Source organism: Gouania willdenowi, chromosome 1, assembly GCF_900634775.1.
Source record: "Gouania willdenowi chromosome 1, fGouWil2.1, whole genome shotgun sequence".
Lineage (NCBI taxonomy): Eukaryota > Metazoa > Chordata > Actinopteri > Blenniiformes > Gobiesocidae > Gouania > Gouania willdenowi.
The window spans coordinates 31963623-31986454 of record NC_041044.1 but is presented as its reverse complement, the minus strand read 5'-3'; the positions used below and the strand labels follow the sequence as shown (position 1 = coordinate 31986454).

Sequence of the window (22832 nt, the reverse complement as noted above, 5' to 3'; positions counted from 1 at the left end):
TAGTTTCGACAAAAATACTAATATATTATGGTTTTACTTTTCATTCACATGTATTTTCTTTAATTAGTCATAGTCTAGATATTGTCAACAAAAACTATGATGAAAACTTTTATCCAACAATATTAACATTGAAACACACTTGAATATAAATATTAGATAAAAACAAACTTGAAGTTATTTTTTCTGAAAAAAAAATATTGAAAGTGGATTTGGAAACAATTTTCTCACAAACTTTAAGATATTTATTCTTCCATGCAGTAAACAATTTTTATGAAGGCGATTAAAAAAAAAAAAAAAAATTTTTGGTCTTTTCTTATCAAATATACATTCAAATAAAAAAGAAAATGTATCCATAATTCTGAAAGAGTAACAGAGCAAATAAAGTGTTGTCCCATCACCTCATAATATATACATTTTCAATTGTCCTGCATTTTTCTTACCAACAAGTGATCAAACACATCGCATCATGTGTGACAGTCAAACATCAAATACAACGCAGCGAGATGAACACGTCTTAATAAGTGAAGTATGGTTTAACATTTTGCACATATATTATTTAAATATAAAAACCCAGCAAGTGAATTAAAAGCAATGCTGCAGATGCCCCAAAGCAAAGAAACACTCAATAGATTCACCTTAGAATCTCTAAGTTATTAGATGGACAATTAAAGATGGCTTTCTTTGGCAGATAAAGCTGCAGAATGTGTAAAAATCTGTATTAACTGCTCATAGCGGATTAGCTCTGACTATCAGTGTTTTGTACAGTAGTAGTGCTCATCAATATGCTACATAACCAACGCTTAAAGTTTTTTAAAAGTTTCCTAGAATATAACTCGTAAGGCAGATATAGCCATTCTTCAACCTGATCCAGACAGATTTCATAGTAACAGAATTATCATGTTTTTGATTTCCCAAAAGTCACTGAGTTGCTGAGGCATCGTCTTTTGCGATTGATGGTCTGGTCCTTTTCGCGGCCGATTCCTCCACAGCAAACGTGTAGCTATACTGTCAAATGAAAACGATTCAGTGTATTTAGGCAGAACCTTAACCTGTAGTTTTATCAAACACAGAAATGGGACAAACCTCATTTTCTATATCTTGGAGAGATTTTATGCGAATGTTGTTTATCTGCGAGTTTAGCTGAGGACTCTGAAAGACACAGGGAAAGAAATAAATACAATACAAAGCATGCACAATACAGTTCATACTAAAAAAGCCAACAAAAAAATAAATAAATTGGTGATCAGTAAAATGACTCAATTCAGTTTTTATAAAAAACTGTCAATTACAATTTAATTAAACTCAAAGCTGGGGAAACATGTTACAGTTCTATGGCTTACACATACGTAATTGCTAAAATTGTTTCATATCAAGTTTTCCCTTTACCTGTTAGTTCTTTTGAGGATCATAAAAAAATTGAAATCTACTGGTATACTGACAAAAAAAAGCTCACACCAAAAATATTAATACCAATATATTCATGGATAAGGAAGCCAGGCAAAGTAACCAAGAGATGAGAAACAAATTGGATGATAGATAATATGTTTTAGTGTATTTTACAGCTGATTTGAGACATGGGTCAAACTGACCTGTTATCATAGAGCTAACACAAGAGGAAGGTTACATTTTATGGGATTATTTATTAAATGCTCTGTAATTGTGAGTAATTGAATTTAAACTTAGTAATTGAGAACATAATTGGAATTGAGTTTTAGGGGAAAAACAATAATTGTAATTGTAAAAAATGCAGGTCACCTTAAAGGCAGGGTAGGTGATTTTCTCCAGATACACTTTTTAAGTTTTTGGTTGAAATTGTCTTTATGTCCTGACAGAAATTAAGATTTTATGTGGTCTGAAAAAGGAACAAAGAAAATCTGTCATCTGTAGCAGCTGTAAACCTGTAAAAACTTTGACCAATGAAAAAAGACGGTTCGGTTGTTTTTAACCAATCATGTCTCCCTGTCTCCCTGCTCATTCTCGACTCCTTGCGTGCACAAACCCACACTCAAAGCCCGTCACCGCTGATGGACCTAAATCAGAGTTTTTAGTTACGTTTTCTAACATATATAATGATTAAGTGTAAGTTTAGTGTTTATTACTGCTGAATGAGACATGAGACAATGTAGTTTCTACACAGTACAAGCCATGAGCTGAGGTCGGCTTCTGGAGCAGCGGTGCTCGTGCATGTGAGTGAGACGAAGCACAGGGGGGAGGGGCGAGGGGGGTAAAGGTGGAGCAGTCGGGGAAGCTGCATTCAAAATCATGCTAGCTTTTGAAAATCACCTACCCTGCCTTTAATTGTAACTGAGTTGTAATTAACAATGGATAATTGAAGACGTAACTGTAATTGAACCACAATGTAATTCACCACAACCCTGGCCCTACGACCAAATGTGCACTCAAATTTGCACCCGTTTTCATGCAACGCTGATAAATGAGGACCACTGTGAGGTGCAACACATACATACCATCCCATTTGTCTTTGTGTCATATTTTGGATGAAGGCTGAAAGGAACTCCGTCCAGAGCTACAGTGAGTAAAACAAGCGTTCATGAGGTCACTAACAGGAAATATGGTGATTTTGTGAGTTCCAGATTATACTTGGAGTACCTGTTATTCCCTGAATGCTGCTGTCAGCAGGTTTGTCCAAGTTGTCCTTGCTGTGAAGGCTGCTGCGTCTCTGACTCACTTTGTGCTGAGTGCGTGAAGGAGGGTTGCTAGAGGAAACCAGAAAATATAAAGCAGGAGTGAAGCCTCTGTGCTACATACAGGCAGATACTATTTTATCGGTTCTTTATATGTCATACATGGGTCTGAGAGGCAAACAAGCAGGATGCTCCACAGAGAGGCTAACACTGCGAGGTTTGACTATAGGTACAGGGCTGGTGAACAGGCCTTTCCTGCACCACAGCACATATCCATTGATGTCTCTGAAAAAAAAACAAAACAATACAAACATCAGGAATTATTAATACTTCATTTATGTATTTATTCTCAAAAATAGGATTCAAAAAGTAGTGTATAGTGCATTACATTCTTAGTCAAAAAAGCATTGTAAAAAAAAAAAAAAAAAAAAAGCACAAGCACTATAAATACTTGATTGGCACAGCAGTGGATAGACTGTTCAATAAGATAAATAAATCAAGAATAATACCAAAGCAGTTGTAGTTTGTTTTTCCTAATTTAATTTTGAATCAGAACAAGCACATTTCTTTCATTTATTCGTGAAAATGTCTTTTTTCTTCATGAAATGAGTGCAGGTGGAAAGATGTATACCTAAAGATTACAAAGGGCAGTACTTTATTGATCGTGAAGGAAAATTCATTAAAGTAAACATCTGGGTAGGTTTTAATGTAAAGGATTTTTAAAATAAGACAAAGTGGGTGTGAAATCCACTTCCTGCTATTTGTCAGAAAGGTTTGCGTTTGTGCGTTATCTTTAGAACTGCCAGTATTGTTGTACTCAGGACCACATTATCTGAGACCAAGACTTTTGGGAGAATCAATATTAAAAACCATGACAAAGTTGAACAGTTTTATAGAGCATTCTCAACTTTAAGCTTAGTTTTAATTTCAAATACATTTGACAAAAACAAGGTGTCTGCAACTCTGTCAAAGAACAACATGAAAACATCTCAAGCTCTGACAAATTTGCTAAAACTAAACTAAAATCTTGCAAAAAGAAAAAGAAAAAAAACATCTTTGCTTGTATTTAAAAGCCACTGATAAGTCCAGATTTATTTAAAATATATTAAAAAAATACATTTATTTGTCAGGTGGATGAAGCCTAAAGTAAGTGTTGGGAGGTATTTCTTAATAAAAGTCAGTAAACATGATGGCACATTTCATGTTATCTGTATGTGTTTTGAAGAAAAAAAGTCAATCCATTTGAGCTTTTCATTACCTTTTTGACTGGTTTTGCACAGGAAAAAAAAAAAAAAAAACAACAACTTGTGAATTACTGGTTTAATATAAGATTATCCGTCTCTGTTTGCCTTTTTCCACCGATTGGGTGAATATAAGCCTATTTACAGCAGAGCAGTCCTTGAACAAGGCCATCTCTGGTAACAAACATCCATCAAACAGCTAAACGCTACCCGTATCATAGTGAGTAATGAAGATAATTAAATGGCTTGCTATCCGAGTATGTAACTAACCCCACATATGTGTAATGCTGCAGCATCATTTTGCTCTTAGCTGTTAGTTTGACATCCAGCACAGCCGTGTCCACGCTGCCCACTGGAACAATGCTCACGCACACACGTTTCTTCTTTGAAACCGTGGCCTCTGCACACAGATGTACAACACATGTCAATCAGACAGCAAAGTACCTGTCGGGGCATGATTGCACTACTCACTGGGTTCCAGGTGTTCAGCGATGTAGCAGTAACCATGAGGTATTGAATCCTTGTCTGAGATCACCTGAATATCAGACACCACCGATCCACCTGTGAGATCCTGCATGCAGAGAATAACGCGGTTCACTTTCAAACAACAGGAATGTGAAACAGGAAACTATTGCAGAATATTTGGTGCCTACTACCTTGCTGTAACACAAGTAATATCCTGATCTCATCGCAAAGCTGCGTGTGAAGTTTGCCGTCGCTCCGTCCTCTGTGATGCTGATCTGTAGAAAAGTAGAAAATTCCACATATGATAATACTATTCACTTTACATATTTATGTGATTAAATTCACTGACTTATCAAAGCAAATTCTTAAGCCACAATTTCTACTTTAGTAGTAGTTTATTCGGTCATTTCATTCCATTAAACATTAAACATTTCCATTATTTCGTGTACAGCACGACCCAAAGGGTTTAGGCTGAAGTTAATACTTATTATGTCTAACCCTGTTTACAGACTTCCATGAGACAAAAAACACAAAGATTTATAATAAACAATTTCAAGTGTCCAACAGAAGAGAAATACACATGTATTTAGAATTGTTATTTTAACATAAATTTCATTTTGTTTTATGTTATTTTTATTTTTAAATTAAATCATGACATTTAATTCATTTCATCCATTATGGATCTATTTAAAGGCTTTTCATTAGTTACTTACTTTATTCATCCTGAGCATATATATTTTTTAATTATAGTAAATTTATACATCTTTTTGAAAGCTGTTACTGTTCCGGACTGTTTTATTTGATCTCCGATTGATCTAAGTCGTTCCACAGATTAACACCTCTTACAGAAATACATCGACTTTTTTAAAATTTGTTCCAGCTTTTACTTTTTTGAAAATGCCAGTTCCTGGGAGGTTATACTGACTTTTCCCGTGTTCAAAACGCTCCTGGTTGTGACGAGAGAGAAGATTATTATGTGCCTTGTACACCAATACCAATGTGTTAAGGTCAACAAGATCATGGATTTTGGGTTTGTTGGTGCATTGAAATCTGCTTTAGTGATAATTCTTATTGCCTTTTTTTGGAGTTGGAAAATAAGATGAGTACAGGATTTGTAGTTCCATCCATCCATTTTCATACCCGCTTATTCCCGTTTAACAGGGTCGCGGGGGTCTGCCGGTGCCAATTTCCGGCTCTCATAGGGCGCTTGGCGGGGGTACACCCTGGACAGGGCGCCAGTCCATCACAGGGCAACACAGACACAGACAGCCATTCACTCTCTCATTCACTCCTATGGGCAATTTAGAGACTCCAATCAACCTTCTTGCTGTGAGGCGGACGTGCTAACCACTAAACCACCGTGCGCCCTGGATTTGTAGTTGTTTCCCCATATTTCCAAGCCATAATTTAGGTAAGGAAGAATGAGGGAGTTTTATAGTAATAGAAGAGATTTTTTGGTCAAGTACAGTTTTTATTTTACCAATTACAGCAATGTTTTTATCTAATTTTGTTGTTAATATACTTATATGTGATTTCCATTCAAATTTTCCATCAATGGTAACTCCAAAAAATGTATTTGCAGAAACTTGTTCAATTTCTGTATCATTAATTTTCAAAGTTGTAATGATCACTGATTTTTCTATTTCCAAAAAAATATGCATTTTGTTTTACTCAGATTTATTGAAAGTTTGTTTAGTTCAAACCATTTTTTTAAGACTGTAAGTCTGTCTTCTACTGTAGCAAAGAACTGTTTCACTTCAACAGACGGTTTATGGCCAAAGGCTTCTTTATTATTACTAGGGATTGTCTGATATGGATTTTCTAGGGCTGATGCCGATACCAATTTTTTTCCCATCAGCCTTAGCTGTTGATCGATACCGATTTTCTTAAGCTGATATTTGGAGCCGATACTACTTTTGCTCCCTCAATTTACATCATAAAAATTACACAATGATGATAACAAATGGTACAAGTCTCAATTTTTGAAAAAAAGAACATTTATTGAAATTAACAAAGGTGAGGTAAAACGACAACAAGTAAAACATATTTAACAAATATTAAAAACAGCTGATGTAGAACAAAACGAATGCAGCAACAACCCATATCGACTGAAAAAACACAAAAATCGACCAATAATCTCGGTCAGCCGATGTATCGGCCTATAACTAATTACTACTTTACTTACAATTAATAATCGCATAAATAATGCCACATCCTTTCTCAGCAGCACCTGGAGCAAAGGGCAGCAGAATAAATGCATTAATGATCTTTTTACTCATGAGTGATGGTCTTAATGGCGACACTGACACGCCTCCATGTCCCATAAATAATCAATTATTTTGAATCGTTGAACAATAGCATCAACGTGCAAAGAGGGAGGTACTCGAGCGAGATGTTTACGATCTCATCATATTCAGTGCACAGAAAGACATGAAACAAGTCAATATAACTAATAACCAGAGGTGTAAAGAGTACTGATGTATTCTACTCAAGTAGAAGTACTGTTACTTGATTGAAATTGTACTCAAGTACAAGTACAAGTAAGTCATACATAAAATACTCAAGTACAAGTAAAAAGTAGCTCAATTAAATAGTACGCAAAGTAAAAGTTACTAGTTACTTTAATCCCTCCATGTTTATCTTTGGTAATAAATCTTTCCTCGGTTCCCTTTCATACAGTAAACAGCTCACGTATACATGGGGGCCCATGTATATCGTCAGCGTTACATGTGTGATGCGTTCATGAGTGATGCGTTCATGAGTGACGCTATTTAAGCAGTTGTTTGTTAGTTGTAAACTTCACGGGTAGCGTAACATTAATCTGTTTGATGGATGTTTGTTCCCAGAGATGGCCTCATTCAGGGACTCCTCTGCTGTAAATAGGCTTATACTCACCCAACCGGTGGAAAATAGGTACTATAGGTTGGCCAGGCCGGTAATGTATATATAACTATGTAGTCCCAAAAAAAAATCTGGCATGACAGCTAAGGACATGTTTCTTAACACCCAAATTTTTGTTTTAGGTATTTAAGACATATTTAATAGTAGAAAATTCTACATATTTAAGTAAAAGTAAAATTACTGATTTAGAAATACACTCAAAAAAAGTACAAGTACCCATTAAAAGCAACTCAATTTCAGTAACGTGAATACCTTTGTTCACCTCTGATATTTACTAACAAACGATATTACCCAACAATGTTCTACAGATATTATATACACCTGAAGCTGAAAGTATTACTTTGTTTTGTGGCCCCGGTATGTGACCTCATACTCACTGAGCAGGTTTTACTCATTTCTACAGTATGTCACACAAAGAGAGTCATCATTTTTACACGTTTACAATCAGGCATGGCTTCAAAGTGCTGCCTTCAGCTTCATAAAGGGAAACAGAAGAAAACTACCGAGTCTGTGTACTTCAGGGTTTCTATCAATTTCCCCAAAATTGGTTCCATTAGAAAAGATAGTTGGAGAAAAGCTTTTTAAAATGACTTATTGAAAAAACACAACTGTTAGGTGTAGTTCTTACAATATTTGCTCCATTAGCAGGAATTTCCACAAATGCATAACCATGACCTTCTTTTTCTCGTGTCTTTATGGATGATTGAGGGTTAGCAAAAACCTCTCCTCTGACTCACAATCTCCATACTGCACTGAGTTCTTGGCAAGTTTGTCATGAGCTCATTATTTGAGTTTGCACATTAAAAAAAGTAATAACATGTTGATTTGTAAAGCTAAAGTTTGTAAGTCAGGTCTTCAACAGTTATGGAGAGATGAGGAAAAAACAATCTGTCTGTTCCTACCAGTGTAAAATCCTTGGGGCAGGTGCTTGTGTTGGAGGTCCAGGCCACTGCAGTCACTGGGCGGACCGCCCCACGCTCCATTAACGACATCTGAGAAGGAAGAAAGAAAGAAAACAAGTTTAATTCCACACCTCTCTACTGGAAAGATAAAGAAGAAGAAGAAAAAAAAAAACAACATACATTACAACTGTAAAATCTGTGATAACTATTTTTCATAGAAACATGAAATAGGGTCATTCCATGTCATTTCAACAAATGGCACATGCACTCCAGGTTAAAAAATAAGAAATTCTTACCCATTGTTCCTTGATTATTCAATAGGCACACTGTAAATTTGTAGTTTGATTGGATGAATAGTTTTTGAGATATGGCCAATTTAGTGAGGGGGGATGTGTCGATTTTCATGCGTCTTTATTTTTCTTCCATTTTCAACTACCAAAATCTCAGGAACTACATCATATAGGAATCTGAAATTTGGTACAGTAATACAGCTGCACCTACTCTCTCAGAATATACTAAATTATCTGTTATACATCCTATCTGGTGGACATGCCAGCCCCTCAAAATTGTAAAAAGTTTGTCAGGGTGTCTGGGACTTTATGTTTGAGACTTCAGTGAACTGCTCTGCATATGCCTCAGCTCCCTGTTATTTGATCAGCTTTTAGCTATAATACAGTTACGGGCCAATGGAAATAGTATTTTTTTCAAATTTCAAGGGACTGTCATCCAAAGAACCAATGCATGTGTCTGACTAGTCATTATTGGTTTGAATAGGCTATGTACACAGCTCAAAACTGATCAAATTACAGAGAGCTGAGGCATATGCAAAGTTGTTTACTGAAGGCCCAAACATGTTCAAGCCTGAAACCCAGACTAAAGTTTATTTTTTTATTTACCATTTTGAGGGGCTGGCATGTTCACCAGATAAGATGTATAACAGGACTTTTTGTATATTCTGAGAGAGTAGGTGTAGCTGTATTACTAAACCAAATTAAAGTTTACTATGTGGTGTAGCTGCTGAGATATTAGAAGCTGAAAAATAAGGACCCACGAAAAACAACACATACCCCTCTCACTAAATTAGCCATATGTTCAAAACTATTCATTTGATCAAACAAAAAATGTACAGTGTGCACAGAACAATGAGTAAAAATTGGTGCGTGGGCCTTTTGTTGAAATGATATGGAATGACGCAATTGTATACCCAACATCTTAACTAATATCATCTTAGTGGAACTTTTAAACATCCCCTTTGTCAAATTTACACCTGATAAAGATTTTTTTTTTAGACATTTTGGCAATTTTAAAGATAATCTGGTAATCATCGTAGTATTTTCTAGCATCCAATACCTACTGCTATTGACACAATTGGATGTTTTTACTCCAAAACTTGCTTGCCTTGAAACAACAAATGGCATTTATCCATGTGACAACAACTGGGAACAATTGGGAATTCAATCAGTGTAAGTAATGATATTTTGAATCAATCCATTGTTATGGAGGAAGTCATCCTAATACGATAAACATATTGTTATCAATACAATGACCCATTGTCATGACCCAGAGTTCATTGCAACTACTGCTTGGACTGCTATCTATCTATCTATCTATCTATCTATCTATCTATCTATCTAGTTTGAATTACAACTACATAGAAACGCTTTAATGTCAATTGATGATTTAGAAACAATTACACAAAATTTACATATTATTTTGGTGGGATAAATTAAGAACATACAAAAAGCAGGCTAAGGGACAATGAACCTACAACCTTCTATTTTTAAGGCAGCGATGCATGTATGAAATGTTTAAAACTGATCAGATGTAAAAAACAAAAGCAAATAACTAACCTTAAATACTAAACTAAAGATGCCAGCAGTGAAAAAAAAAAAGAAAAAAAAGGTGAATTGATAAAAATGAAATATATTATTTTTTAATATTTTTATTTTTTTTTAAACTACTCTACCTTTAATACTCAAAAAGTAAACAACAACTATTTCAAGCTTTTTTTTCCTTTATTTTCTTTATTTTTTTTTGTTATTTGTAATATGTTTTTTATTTTTTAAATCATTTTAATTTGTTAAAATTTCACCATACCTGGAGACATTCAAGACATTTATGGTTGCTAAAACACATTTTCACCATACATAAAAAATAAAAAAACGACACATACTATTATAAACCTTTAAAAAAATAAAGATACTGACATAGGAATTTGTAGTATTGTTTGCTATACACGAGACAAACAGAGCTGACACTTCTCCATAGGCAAAACTGCGGTTTCTGGGATAAAATAACCTTCAATTGTATGACTATGTTCGTGAACTGGGGTCAATAAAAATCAACAAACAAACACTTACTCTGTTGGCGTGTTCAGTCTTGACGGTCCAAGAAGATGTTTTTGAGAAGAAAAGCGACTTGTCAGTGAGCAGCCGAAGTTTCGTTGAGCTTCTTGTAAAAGAAGCAGGAAGTAGTGAATCCATAATGACTGCAACTCCCATCAAACACCGCGGCATCAAGTCACAAATGAAGCTACGCCCTTATTCAAACGCAAGAGGGCAGCACCAAAACAAAAACACTAGTTTGCGCCTAACTTTTTGTTTCTATGACGTAACCCACGTCGCGTCATAGGAGGGATTGAGATTTGCTTAAAAATAAATACTTACAAAAAATTAATTTAAATAAATACTTACTCATATTAAAATTACAATGAGTCCAGTACAATTATCACATAGTGTTTATTTATTTGTATTAAAAATATGCTTTCAAAATATATATTGTTAAATCTTTATTTTAAAATGAAAAAAAAAAAAAATTCTAATCTTTATTTGTTTTGAAAATGAAAAAAATGAAGAGCGCTTTATATTTTAAAACAAACGAAATTTATATTTTATTTATTGATCATAAACTGAACTGCAACAGGCAAAATGCTATTAACCTAAAGAAAAAAAGACAAATGAAAGCACAAATTAAATAAGAACTTCTCCAGCTGTGACTTAAAACCTCAGTTTAAGAATAAGTGTAGCTGATCAAACTTTACACTATTACACTTGATAAGCTAATGGATACAGTCTTTACAACTTCTCTTTGAAATTAAACATCTTAAGTTGAGCCACTATTTTCTTTTTTTCGAGACCAAGAACAAAATTTAAAAATATCAGTAGTTGTTGTTTCATGAGCCCATGGCAACTCTAAAGTTCTGCATTCATTTCAAAGCCAGCAGGATGAGACAGTCTTCAGTTGACAATGTGACTGTCTTTTGGACAATATTTAAATAGTGTGGTTAGTGAAGGGTTAAAGGTTGATGAGTGATAAGAGACAGACAGAGACAAGGGTCAGTGGATACCAGAGCCAGCCTGGGTCTTCTCTTGGATCATCATGGATTTATCAGCCAGAGCTCTGATCCTGTGCTGCCTTTTAGGTTCAGGTAAACATTGTTTTAGTACTAACATTACTCCGATTTAAGGGACGTCTTTTATAACACATTTTTCATATATAATACATGACGAGATAGTTCATAAGTGTAGTTGTACGTGAAGATTTAAACAGGATTGCCAAACAAGTTCTTATTCAAACTAAATGAGAGGTAATTCTAAGATATTTAGGATAGAAACTATTTTGATGTTGTTTGAATTCTGGCCATTTAATTTGATGTAATGAAAGAGTTTCTGTATACTGTATCTCCTAGGCAGTTTGTGCCCACCAAAATAGAATTTTGAATTGTATTGTAAAACATTTAAGTCTGTTTACCTATTTAAAGCCTAATAAAATACAATTAAAAAAATCAACTTGTTGTAGTGTGGACTTTTATACAATTTGAATTTTTACACAAACAATAAACCCAAAAATGAAAGGACTAAATAGTGTCTTCTGTTTTAGAACCCTGGGAAATTCTGTATAGTGTGAATAGACAAAAATATAGATAAGATTAAATAATTTACAGTTAGGAATTAGTTCCTCGTACATGTACATACTGTATATATATTAGAATAGGTGGTGAATGTAAACATATAGAAGCATTTCAAGTATCTACATTGACTTGGTGTGCACTTTTAGGTTTCATGAACAAAGAATTGTAATTTCTGATATTTGTTATTGTTTCAGGATCTATAAGTACATGTGGCAAACTCAAGGCACGGGGACCAAATTTGGGCACTTTAAAGCATCACATTTGGCCCTCTGAAGAAAGTAAAACACTAAACATTTAGTAAATTACCAACTAATCCAGTTGTAGATACCTCAGCCCCTCCAAATACAGAAAAAAAAAAAAAAAAAAAATCACAATATTTGAAAGATCAAAATCTGGCAAATTTTCCTCAATATATTCCACAAAATTTCCCCGAATTCCCAAAAATCAGGGAAATGTAAGTGAAGATCCTGCAGAGACCGATATATTCACATACTTTATCATTTATATATTATTTATACGGGAAAGTGCAAATCAGGGTGCATTAATGCTGAATTTGCTCATTTTCCCACCTAAAATCTGTGTCCTACTTAAGATCCAACTGCTCCATATTTGGCCCCTGAACTAAAATTAACACACTTGATCTAGAGGGTTAAATTATTTTGTCAGGTATCATTTTTTAACCTGAACTTAATTCTAAATTAAATTCTGTGATAATATTTTTGCTTTGAGTAAAGTTGTCCCTCCGTTCAAACTGTGTATTTACTCTTGTTGTTTGCTTTGGGAGTTGTTTGTCCATGCAGCGCCTTTGAAAGGTTCACACAGTGGACCTGCACTCATTCCCACTGTTTCACGTCCAACTCGTCTCTGTGCATGGGCGTCGAACTGGGGAGTGAAGGGAACCGAGAAACCATTTTTTTTATACTGTATATGTACAAAAATGCATTGTGAACATTTTTAGATTATTTATATTGGAATGAAAGGGGTCCTGTGTGAAAATAAGCTTGCCAGAGTGTCCCCATGATTCTAATCATTCTATATTAACCTTTGTACACTTTTGCTTTGTATATACAGTATATATTTATATATTTTGTTTTAGAAATTACACAATATTCAATAAACCACTAAAATATAGTAGAACATATTTATAAACTACAAGCAATGGATATGGAGTCATTAGGTTATTGCAGTGTTTTTCAAACTTGGGGTCAGATCACCTGGAATAAAAATGCGGTTTCCTAAAATATGTAGTAATTGTTATAAAAAAAAATAAAAAATTTTTTAGGTAAAAATAAATTTGAATTCTATTTAAAAAAATTTTTTTTAATGATTATTTTTCAAAGACACACCACACAATAAATAATAAATAACTGTAACTCTAAGGTGGCACATTTGTCACTTTTTGCACTAATCCTTGCTACTCTGTATTTGAAACACACTTTAATAAACATGATAAAAACTGATTCTAGAAAAAAATGTCTCTGGGGTCGCCGGACATTTGTGATATCAAAATGGGGTCACGACCCTAAAAAGGTTGGTAACATTGGGGTTATTGTGAAGAAAAAAGAAAGCTTATAAGTTATAATAATGCAAGAATACTAGAATAGTTTCTGGGTGAAAAATAAAGTGTACATAACTTACAGTAGGGGCCCAACAAGATGGTTTCTACCCAGGGCCCAAAATGTGGTGCTAGGCCCCTGTCTCTGTGTGTGTGTGCAGCGCTGTGTCAGATCCCCGTGGTGTCGGTGGAGCCCCGCAGCACCACCGTGCGACAGGGGCAATCCACCAGTTTCAGGTGTCAGGTGAGCGGTGGCGCTCAGCCAGTTCAACTGGAGTGGAAGAAAGGCAACAACCAGGCATTACCAGGTCAGACGAACGCCCACATTGTTCAAACAATTCATCAGCTGTCATGTTTGCTTTAATGCTGTGTTTTCCTTGCAGAGAATGCAAAGAGTGGACCTGATGGTTCGGTTCTTACTATTGTCAACGCCAGACCTTCAAACCAGGGCCAGTACCGCTGCGTGGCGTCCAACAGAGCCGGCCGTGCCAATGCTAATGCTGTGCTGAACGTCAAATGTAAGCAAACTCAGCTATATTTATATAGTTATATGTTTGAGATTCTTGTACGCGGGGAGGTGTGTAACATATACAATAATGCAAAAATGATGAGTTACGTAATTGCAGTACCATACATGAACTGCTGGATGCAGTGTCGCTCCACCATTTACACTGTGAAGAAGAATTGTGCAACTGAAAAAGAACCAACCTAAAGACAGGAAGATGATGGTCACATGACTCGTGCACCATTTTAAAAGAACAAATCAATTAATATGTATTTTGTACAGTCACTCAGTTTTATCACACTTAAAATATAGTATTTGAATATTATGTACATTATATTAAGAACTGTATTTTTTTAATTAATTTGGCAAAACTGTAATTAAAACTTTTGACCCCTCGGAGGGGGGCAATAATCCGTCTGACCCCCCAAACTTTGCGCATGATTATAATATAATACAATAATTCAAGTTGGGCCGAAAAATCACGCGACAAAATATAGCAATATTAAAACGTCAAAAGATGTATCGTCAAGGTTACGGGTAGTACCGCGAGAAAGGTGGGGTCAAGGTGGGATCAGATTAGAAAAATCCACACAACCCACTACACGTGACTACACACCATTATGTGTAGTAGGTAGATTTATATGTTGTTGTTGTTTTTTAAACTTTTTATATTACTATTTAGTTGAAAAGGTCATGTTAGAATGTCCAGAGTTAAAGTAAAAAAAAAAAAAAAAAGCATGGCTATTTTTCCAACTATACGTTTTTTGGTCTTTTTTCAAAAATATTGTAAAAATTATTGTCTGTCAAATTGTATTGTGATTTCTGGAGGAATTAAAACTTTCAGAGACTTCTAAGATGACAATGTTTGCTAATCTTGCTGGCTTTGGTCCCTGGTAAAGATTTGGATGACTTTTACTGCTCTTTAACGATAGGTAAAAAGCAGACAGAGAATGTCATGTACTGTAAGTACTGAAATATGTATAATATGACAACACCAAGATCTTCTTTTACTGCACAGCTGACAGAGCAGGGTTCCTACCGTATATCAACCCTTAGACTATTGTTAATTCACCCCATACAGTCTGGGATTTCTCTAAAACCATGTAGAAAAGCACAGCTACGTCTTTCTATTTTGCTCAACAAAATTACGTAAAGATTTCAATCACTTGAAACTAGACTTCAACTGAAATAAAGAAAAGAAAACTCACTTTTAAATTGTGTAACAGTGGTAGGATTTAGAGCCTCATGACCCCCATTAAGATAATAATCCCTTGAGATTTAGATCTACTTTTGCCGACTCGTCAAGTCATTATTTTAATTTTCCTGTTCCACATTTATCTGTAACAATATGATGACTGTCCCAGAGATGTTTTCTCATGAGACGACTGAAATCCATGACTCTTAACAGCTGTTGAGCAAAGAAAATTGTCTGATGACCATAGATTAAGCCCTGAACAACTGGTGAATCCAGGGCTAGATAACGTGACGCCGACAGATGTTGCTGAGGGAAAACACTGCCAAAAGTAAGTCAAAAGGAACCTCCGCAGAACACTGTGTGGATGACAATGCTGAGGAAAAAACGAGCATGTTTGCCAAATAATTATAATTCTGTTTCCACGGTTGAAGTGACTAAAACAGTAGTTCAATAAGGATCATTTTAGTCATAGTTTTATGTAGCATGCAGTTTAGATTTGGCGGATTGCTCTGTTCTGGGACCTCTTTGCTCTACCAACAGCTGCGTGGAAAGCCCGTAGCGAAGAAAGCTCCTCCTTGCTCTTCCGTGAGCTACATGGAGAGGCATAAGCAGAGAGAGCGGTCAGCAGGCCCCCCTGGGACAGAAGCACAGACATTAGATGCCAACAGAAGACACTGTTTAATTAGACAGAAGAGGAGGAGCTGGGGTGGGGGTGAGTTGCGAGGTGTTTGCGGACGAAGCGTGCGGAAGTAGGCGTGTTGCTGTGGTTTAAATGCAGCTCTGAGATTAACTCTAACCAATGGGAAACCTAGAACATGATCAGCTGGATGATTAACTGAATTAGGGTATGGATGCTGTCAGTTGTTACAGCTACTGACACAGTGTTGGCATCATGGGGGGCATTCGCGGGCCGTTCCCCCCAGCTGACCTACTGTGCCCCCGCACCCCACTCTTCCCATGCTACAGGGGGCACTTTTTATTACTCAAAGGCAAGAGATTTGATTAACTATCGCAACTAACTACACACTGACAGCACGGACAGAGCCTGCTCTGTTGATTTACGTGACGTCACTCACATTGCTGCATCATGAGAACCAGAGTCATATAGAGATATAGATATAGAGCACTAAATTCAGATGGAGGGCAGGAAGTGAGAATCTGCCATCTGAATTAATCAAAATGTCCATGCTTCGTGTAGTTTACGGCTGCTCTAATTGTTCTAATCGAGAAAAAGAAAAGAGATTTTATTGAGTACCGAAGATTGTCGTTCACAAAGGTGAGAAATGTAAAAAGTTCACAGAACAACGCCGTAAAAAGTGGATTTTAAACCTACGTCTGCGGTCGGTAGGAGCAGAGTCTGCTGATGCCTGTGTCTGTAGCAACCACTTGTTCAGAGGTATGTTAGCAAGCTCACTTTGTTTTTGTGGCTATGTTTATATACCATGAGGTCGTCGTTAAATTCTCATTTACTAGCAGTTTTGTGCCCCCCGCAGTTTTCTTAATGCCTCCCCATTTAATACTGGCTGGCGCAGACCCTGTACTGACAGTTGATGGGGTTGCCTACCTCAACGCTCAATTTTTGTGTCTCCTACAGATGCTCCGAAAGTCCAGCTGACACCAGAAGGGCCCTTGAGGGTCAGAATGGGTGACCCAGTGTCAGTGGGGTGCAGTGCAACAGGTAGGCCTAAACCCAAACTGTCCTGGAAACGCCAGGGCTCCAGCCTGCAGCTGCTCACCACGGTGACAAATGACATCAACTCTGTTCACGTAGGTCACAAAACAGCACATTTTACACCAATTACAACCAACAGATCAGGATAGTTGACGTCTGTTTTCTCAGTGGCCTGCGATACGTTCGGAGGACTCGGGAGTTTACATTTGCCAGGCTGAAAACAACGAGGGTGTGACTGAAGTCAAAGTTGGAATCACTGTGGAGGGAGGGCTGGGGGCGCCCGTAGCTTCAGTGAGCGCCACAGAGATGACTGTAGTGGACGGACATACGGTTGTGATGGAGTGTCAGGCCAGTGGTGAGACACACATCATCACACTTCTGTTCACCTCTTCCTGGGTTAGGTTGAATTACTTACATAATTGTGTAGTTAGTAATTATTTACAATTTTGATGTAATTATAATTGTAATTGTAATTGAAAAAGTTTTCCTGTCAGTTCCCTTGAGGGTCATTTTACCATAATTTGAAATGTAAGGGTATAGTGAAAGAAAACAAAACACAAAACTATTAATATCAATATTTTCATTAATTAGGAAGCCTAACGAGGTAGCCATGAGATGAAAAACAAATTCAATGACAGATTATATTTTTTAGTGTACTTTATAGCTGATTTAAGACAGGGGTCAAAACTGACCCGTTATCATAAGAGATGCTAACAGAAAGCTAACACAGGAGGAAGGTTACGTTTTATGGGGTTATTTATTAAAAGCTCAGTAATTGTGATTAATTGTAAATGAACTTTAGTAATTGCGAACATATTTGTAACTGAGTGTCAGGGGGAAAATAGTAATTCAAATTTGAATTGTAATTGGAAAAAATGTCAGTCAACGTAATCGTAGTTGAGTTGTAATTGAACGTGGATAATTGAAGATGTAATTGTAATTTTAATTACAATTTAATGTAATCGACCCCAACCCTGATCTCTTCCTCCTGCACCGACCAACCAGTGTTTATTCTGCCACGGCTCTCTGGTCTCTCTTTCAGGTTCTCCTCAGCCTGTCATCACTTGGTCCAAGCTACGAGCTCCATTGCCATGGAAACACACAGTGGAGCGTGGCGTTTTGACACTCACTAATGTGGGGCGCCAAGACTCAGGGCAGTACATCTGCAACGCAACAAACATACATGGCTACAGTGAGGCGTACACGCAGATGGAGGTGGAGTGTGAGTGTCCTACAGACATTGGTTACCTGAATTATATTATATGATTATGATCGTAATTGTAATTTTAACAAGCTGTTGGTGTTGTAATGGTAATTGAATTGAAATTCAGTTAAGATATTATCATTTTTCATTTTCTTATTTGGCACAGTTTAAAAATACAACAAAGCATAATAATATCAACAGTGAACAGAAATCAATACACTTTAGAGGCCTGCTAGGGAAAACCGGTATAACAGGGCTCCTGGTATAAGATTTAAACTTTAACTAAAGAGAAAAAAATAAATAATAATAAAATAAAGAAACATCAAGAAGACAGCAAATCTTTGAAATAGAGCGGAAAGAAGGAAAAAGAAAAACATTGACATCAAAATCAAAAGTCAAGCAAAAAAACAAAACAAAACAAAAAAAGCAAAACAAAATTAATTACCATGGAAATTCAATAAAAACTTTCAATCACAATTTAATTAAATGCAAAACAGGTCTATGGCTTACACATACAGTAAGTAGTTAACAAATATTAAAATATGTTTAATATTAAGTTTTCCCACCACCTGTCAGTGGGAATTTTCACCCTCATACAGGGTTAGAAGTGTTAGGGGTTAGAGTTAGAATATTATAGATTTTTTTTTTTAATTGGGACAATACAACTTTACAGAGTAACATTACTGTGAATGTAACTGATATTTTGTACAAAGAGTTTATATTTATTGCTAAATTCCAACTCTTGTCCTAGTTGGGCTTTTAAATGAAACATTAACAAATGCACTCAAATTTAAATGTAAAGATGCTAAAATGACGTCGTACACACAAAAAACCGCATACAATCATCACATGCTATATGAATAAAAGTTAGTAAAATTGTAATTGAACTTCAGTAATTGAGAATATAATTGTAATTGACTTTCAGGGGAAAAAAAAAAATTGTAATTTATTTGTAATTGGAAAAAATGCTGGTTATTGTAATCATAATTGAACTGTAATTGAACATGGATCATTGAAAACGTAATTGACCCCAACGCTGATGTCATGTATTGTCATTTCTTTCTGTCACTGCCTTTTTTAGGCCAGTGGTTGGAAAATATCAGACAGAAAATGTTGGTATATGATATCAACCAAAAAGCCCATTTTGATTAAGAAAAGGCAAATGTGCAAAGCAAAACTTCTGGAAAATATTCACAAACCAAAACTTAAATCAAGATCTGATTTAAAGAAAAAAAACCCTGCCAGAATCAGGGAGATATCTAATAATCTAATCTAATAATAAAAGCAAGAAAGGTCTGCGTGTGTGCGTGTGTGTTTGCGGAGCGCATTTCTCCCCAGTACTGAGTATGTACACCTCTTTGTACATCCAACCTTCAAACACATACTCATTTGGCCATAATTGACAACTCTACTTAAGCCCCCACTATATGAATACATACTTCCGACGGGAACTGTACTCGTCCATTAAAAACAAGACAAACATAAAATAAAATGGCCAAACACACTGTATATAGTGAAGGGAAGGCAATCAAGGAATGAGTAACACTACACACACTGTGGGGAAGCTACACTATGGGGAAGCTACAAACACACAATAACTAGTGACAAAAACAGGAAAAAACAGCGACTTAGCTGAAGACCAACTGACACCAACACAGAACGAACAACTTTAGTGAGAACAATTCACAAACTTAATAACTTAAGTATAACCTAAGGTCTGTCACATAGCTGATAAAATGTAGACAAACCATCAAAGAACCTTAACCAAGAAAAGATACTGAACATAAAAAAGCAATAACAACCATAGCTATGTCTATATACTGTGTTAAAATGAACCATGAACAGCACTCTAAGGGTAAATAATAAATGAAAGTGTCTATTTGTACGGTTGCCATACGGACAAAGGTTAGGTTTAGGGTAAGGTTTAATCTTCATCACACGTGACCTAAACTGGCCAATGACTGACCTATCACTTGACCTAAACTGGCCAAATAAAATGGGTATGGATATAATGTCGGTATATTGATACAGCAACCGTACGGATAGCCACTGCCATAATAAATAGGGTTTTGGTGGCAGTGAGACGCTTCTGAGGAAGGCAAGAGACATCGCAGAAACTGTCAAGCAAAAGTAAAGAGCAACATCTATACACTTACACTTAATGTCTGGAAAAAAGAAGCAAAAAATGTCTAAGAGGTGGCAGAATTTACTTTGAGATTAGATAGATAAGCACATCTCTGCAGAATAGTATTAGTCCTTCTCAATGAAAACAGATGAAAACGTGAAGTGAGAAGGTTGTCTGTGCATTTAGTTATCCTTGCATGTGAAAACTTTCATAAATATGCTTGGATAAACAGGTTATTGATATTCATAGATGTGTTATAGGTGTAAAGAAATGGTTTCTGAATTTTTTGAGCAGATGACCAATGGATAATTGATCAAGAATCCCAATGTATTCATCTTTTTCCCATTGGAAACCATCAGAGCTGACACGCAATCATCGACACACACATTGACTGCTACTTCTCATTTTTGTGACTCTAAACAAGTTATAAACACGTTTCTATAAAGTGGGAGGAAATCAAGGAACAATGCATTACTTCTTTTGAAAAACAGTTAAATGAAATGATAGAAAAGCCTGATGAGAATCCTTGTATCACTTGCAGCCCCTCCCTACACCACCTGTCTGCCCGACCAGGTGAAGCTCCAGGCTGGCGACGCCCTTAGCATCCAGTGCCTCGCCCACGGCTCTCATCCTATCCAGCTCAGATGGAGCCGTGTGGGCAGGGCCAACCTACCTGCAGGAGCAGAGGCCACAAATGATGGAAAGCTGGTGATCGCTAGTGTTAAACAGAGCGACAGCGGCACGTACAAATGTGTAGCTACTAATCACATCGGCTCGAGTGAAGCACAAGCCAAAGTCACAGTTAAAGGTAAGCCTTCTAGTTAACCACTATCTATGGGGTGCTAAAATAAACACCAACTTTTTGCAACATGTAGCAACAAACCACATTTAAAAAGTAAGTGGACTTTTTATTTAATGTTACCTATGAGCAGATTTACAGCAATATTTGTGAAGTTTGTAATATTTTTTCTCTCGGAAAAATCTAATGTAAATGTTACATCTATTTCTAAATGTTACATTTATGTAAAAAATGTTAAATCTAAATGCTAATTGTAAGATTTAAATACTAAAAGTTAAATCTAATTGTTAAATGTAAATCTAAATGTTTAATCTAAATGTTACATGTTAAATCTAAATGCAAATGTTAAACCTAAATACAAATGTTAAACCTAAACGCTAAATGTAAGATTTAAATACTAAAAGGTAAATCTAATTGTGCAATGTAAATCTGAATGTTAAATGTTAAGTGTAAATCTTAAATGTTAAATCAAAATACACATGTTAAACCTAAATGCTAAATGTGATTTAAATACTAAAAGTGAAATCTAATTGTTAAATGTAAATCTAAATGTTAAATGTTAAATCTCAATACAAATGTTAAACCTAAATACAAATGTTAAACCTAAATGCTAAATGTAAGATTTAAATACTAAAAGGTAAATCTAATTGTTCAATGTAAATCTGAATGTTAAATGTTAAGTGTAAATCTTAAATGTTAAATCAAAATACACATGTTAAACCTAAATGCTATGTGTGATTTAAATACTAAAAGTTAAATCTAAATGCTATATGTGATTTAAATACTAAAAGTTAAATCTAAATGTTAAATGTAAATCTTTAATGTTAGATTTAACATCAACATTATATTTTTACGTGGAAAAAAATACATATTTCACTAATATTGTTGTAAATCTGGTCAAAAGTAACTCAAAAGTAAATCACATGTTTTTTAAACGTGGTTTGTTGCTAAATTTTGCAAAAAGTTGCTGTTTATTTTATCATGCACAACTGTACACTCAGCCCCCCATAACTATCAGAATAAATGAATGAGCTCACTGCAATTTCTGTTTTCCTTCTTGGTTTGCAGCATAAGCCAGAACACAATGTGATCAATGACGATGCTCCATACAGCATCCTCACCACTACCACTTACAAACAAGCAGAGATCAGAATGGCTTCATAAGTTGTGATGTTTAGGACAGCAACATTTCTAGATCATTCCATGTAAACCTCTGATTTTACTAACCATGCTGAGTAAACATATTCCTTTGAAGATGAATAAACTCTGTTTTGTCACTAATCTAATGACCTGATCAAAGGTCAGCCTGCTAGAATATACTTGAGGCTAAATAAGTGCATGCTTTTGTTTTATACAAATACAACAAATCGATGCCTTTTAAATGCACATTTTCTGTTCTGTATACAAACTCCCAATCACTGCGATCGGAAAGAGTCTCATGTATAGTTAAAATAAGCACAAGGAAGTATTTTTAAGTGGGCCCTGCAACTAGAAATGAAAGCGCATTACTATTAAAAAAAAACTTCTAAACAAAGATATAACTTTGTAAAGGCTAATGCTTTTTTAGTATCTTGATTTTTGTAAAGAAAAATGTAAACTCAATGGTATCAAATATAATAAAATTCTAAGTTAAAAAAAATTTACCTGTCCTTTTTTCCTCTTTCTGTTTCTAATTCTTGTGTATTTCAATTCACTCATGGACTTTGGTTTGGT

At 35.5% G+C, this 22832-nt stretch overlaps 2 protein-coding genes across 3 annotated transcripts; one reads left to right on the top strand and one right to left on the bottom strand.

The window, feature by feature from the left end:
* Nucleotides 1-228: 228 nt before the first annotated feature.
* On the bottom strand, nucleotides 229-10627 carry mvb12a (multivesicular body subunit 12A). The gene is made up of 10 exons (XM_028460210.1): nucleotides 10515-10627; nucleotides 8155-8244; nucleotides 4543-4626; nucleotides 4358-4457; nucleotides 4157-4286; nucleotides 2808-2930; nucleotides 2611-2717; nucleotides 2469-2527; nucleotides 1084-1149; nucleotides 229-1005 (listed from the first exon to the last, which is right to left on the bottom strand). The coding sequence occupies exons 2-10, from the start codon at nucleotides 8242-8244 to the stop codon at nucleotides 919-921; spliced, it is 846 nt and encodes a 281-aa protein (XP_028316011.1). The 5' UTR covers nucleotides 10515-10627; the 3' UTR covers nucleotides 229-918.
* An 862-nt stretch (nucleotides 10628-11489) lies between these two features.
* On the top strand, nucleotides 11490-22621 carry sid4 (secreted immunoglobulin domain 4). Of its 2 annotated transcripts, XM_028460198.1 has the most exons (8): nucleotides 11490-11581; nucleotides 13781-13927; nucleotides 14003-14137; nucleotides 16914-17086; nucleotides 17160-17346; nucleotides 18034-18213; nucleotides 20862-21128; nucleotides 22188-22621. In XM_028460198.1, exons 1-8 carry the CDS (start codon nucleotides 11533-11535, stop codon nucleotides 22190-22192), a joined length of 1143 nt encoding a protein of 380 aa, XP_028315999.1. In that variant the 5' UTR covers nucleotides 11490-11532; the 3' UTR covers nucleotides 22193-22621. The 2 variants fall into 2 exon arrangements, with proteins under 2 accessions (XP_028315999.1, XP_028315989.1); XM_028460188.1 differs by lacking the exon at nucleotides 11490-11581 and having other exon boundaries at nucleotides 13179-13927; nucleotides 22188-22620.
* Nucleotides 22622-22832: the final 211 nt, after the last annotated feature.

Coding starts and splice junctions, on each gene's coding strand:
- mvb12a (XM_028460210.1), bottom strand. CDS start 8,244: ATGTCGTTAATGGAGCGTGGGGCGGTCCGCCCAGTGACTGCAGTGGCC. Junction 4,627..8,154: donor GCCCCAAGGATTTTACACTG/GTAGGAACAGAC, acceptor ACTTTTCTACAG/ATCAGCATCACAGAGGACGG. Junction 1,006..1,083: donor TCCAAGATATAGAAAATGAG/GTTTGTCCCATT, acceptor TTCATTTGACAG/TATAGCTACACGTTTGCTGT.
- sid4 (XM_028460188.1), top strand. CDS start 13,720: ATGGTTTCTACCCAGGGCCCAAAATGTGGTGCTAGGCCCCTGTCTCTG. Junction 14,138..16,913: donor TGCTGTGCTGAACGTCAAAT/GTAAGCAAACTC, acceptor TGTCTCCTACAG/ATGCTCCGAAAGTCCAGCTG. Junction 17,087..17,159: donor ATGACATCAACTCTGTTCAC/GTAGGTCACAAA, acceptor CTGTTTTCTCAG/TGGCCTGCGATACGTTCGGA.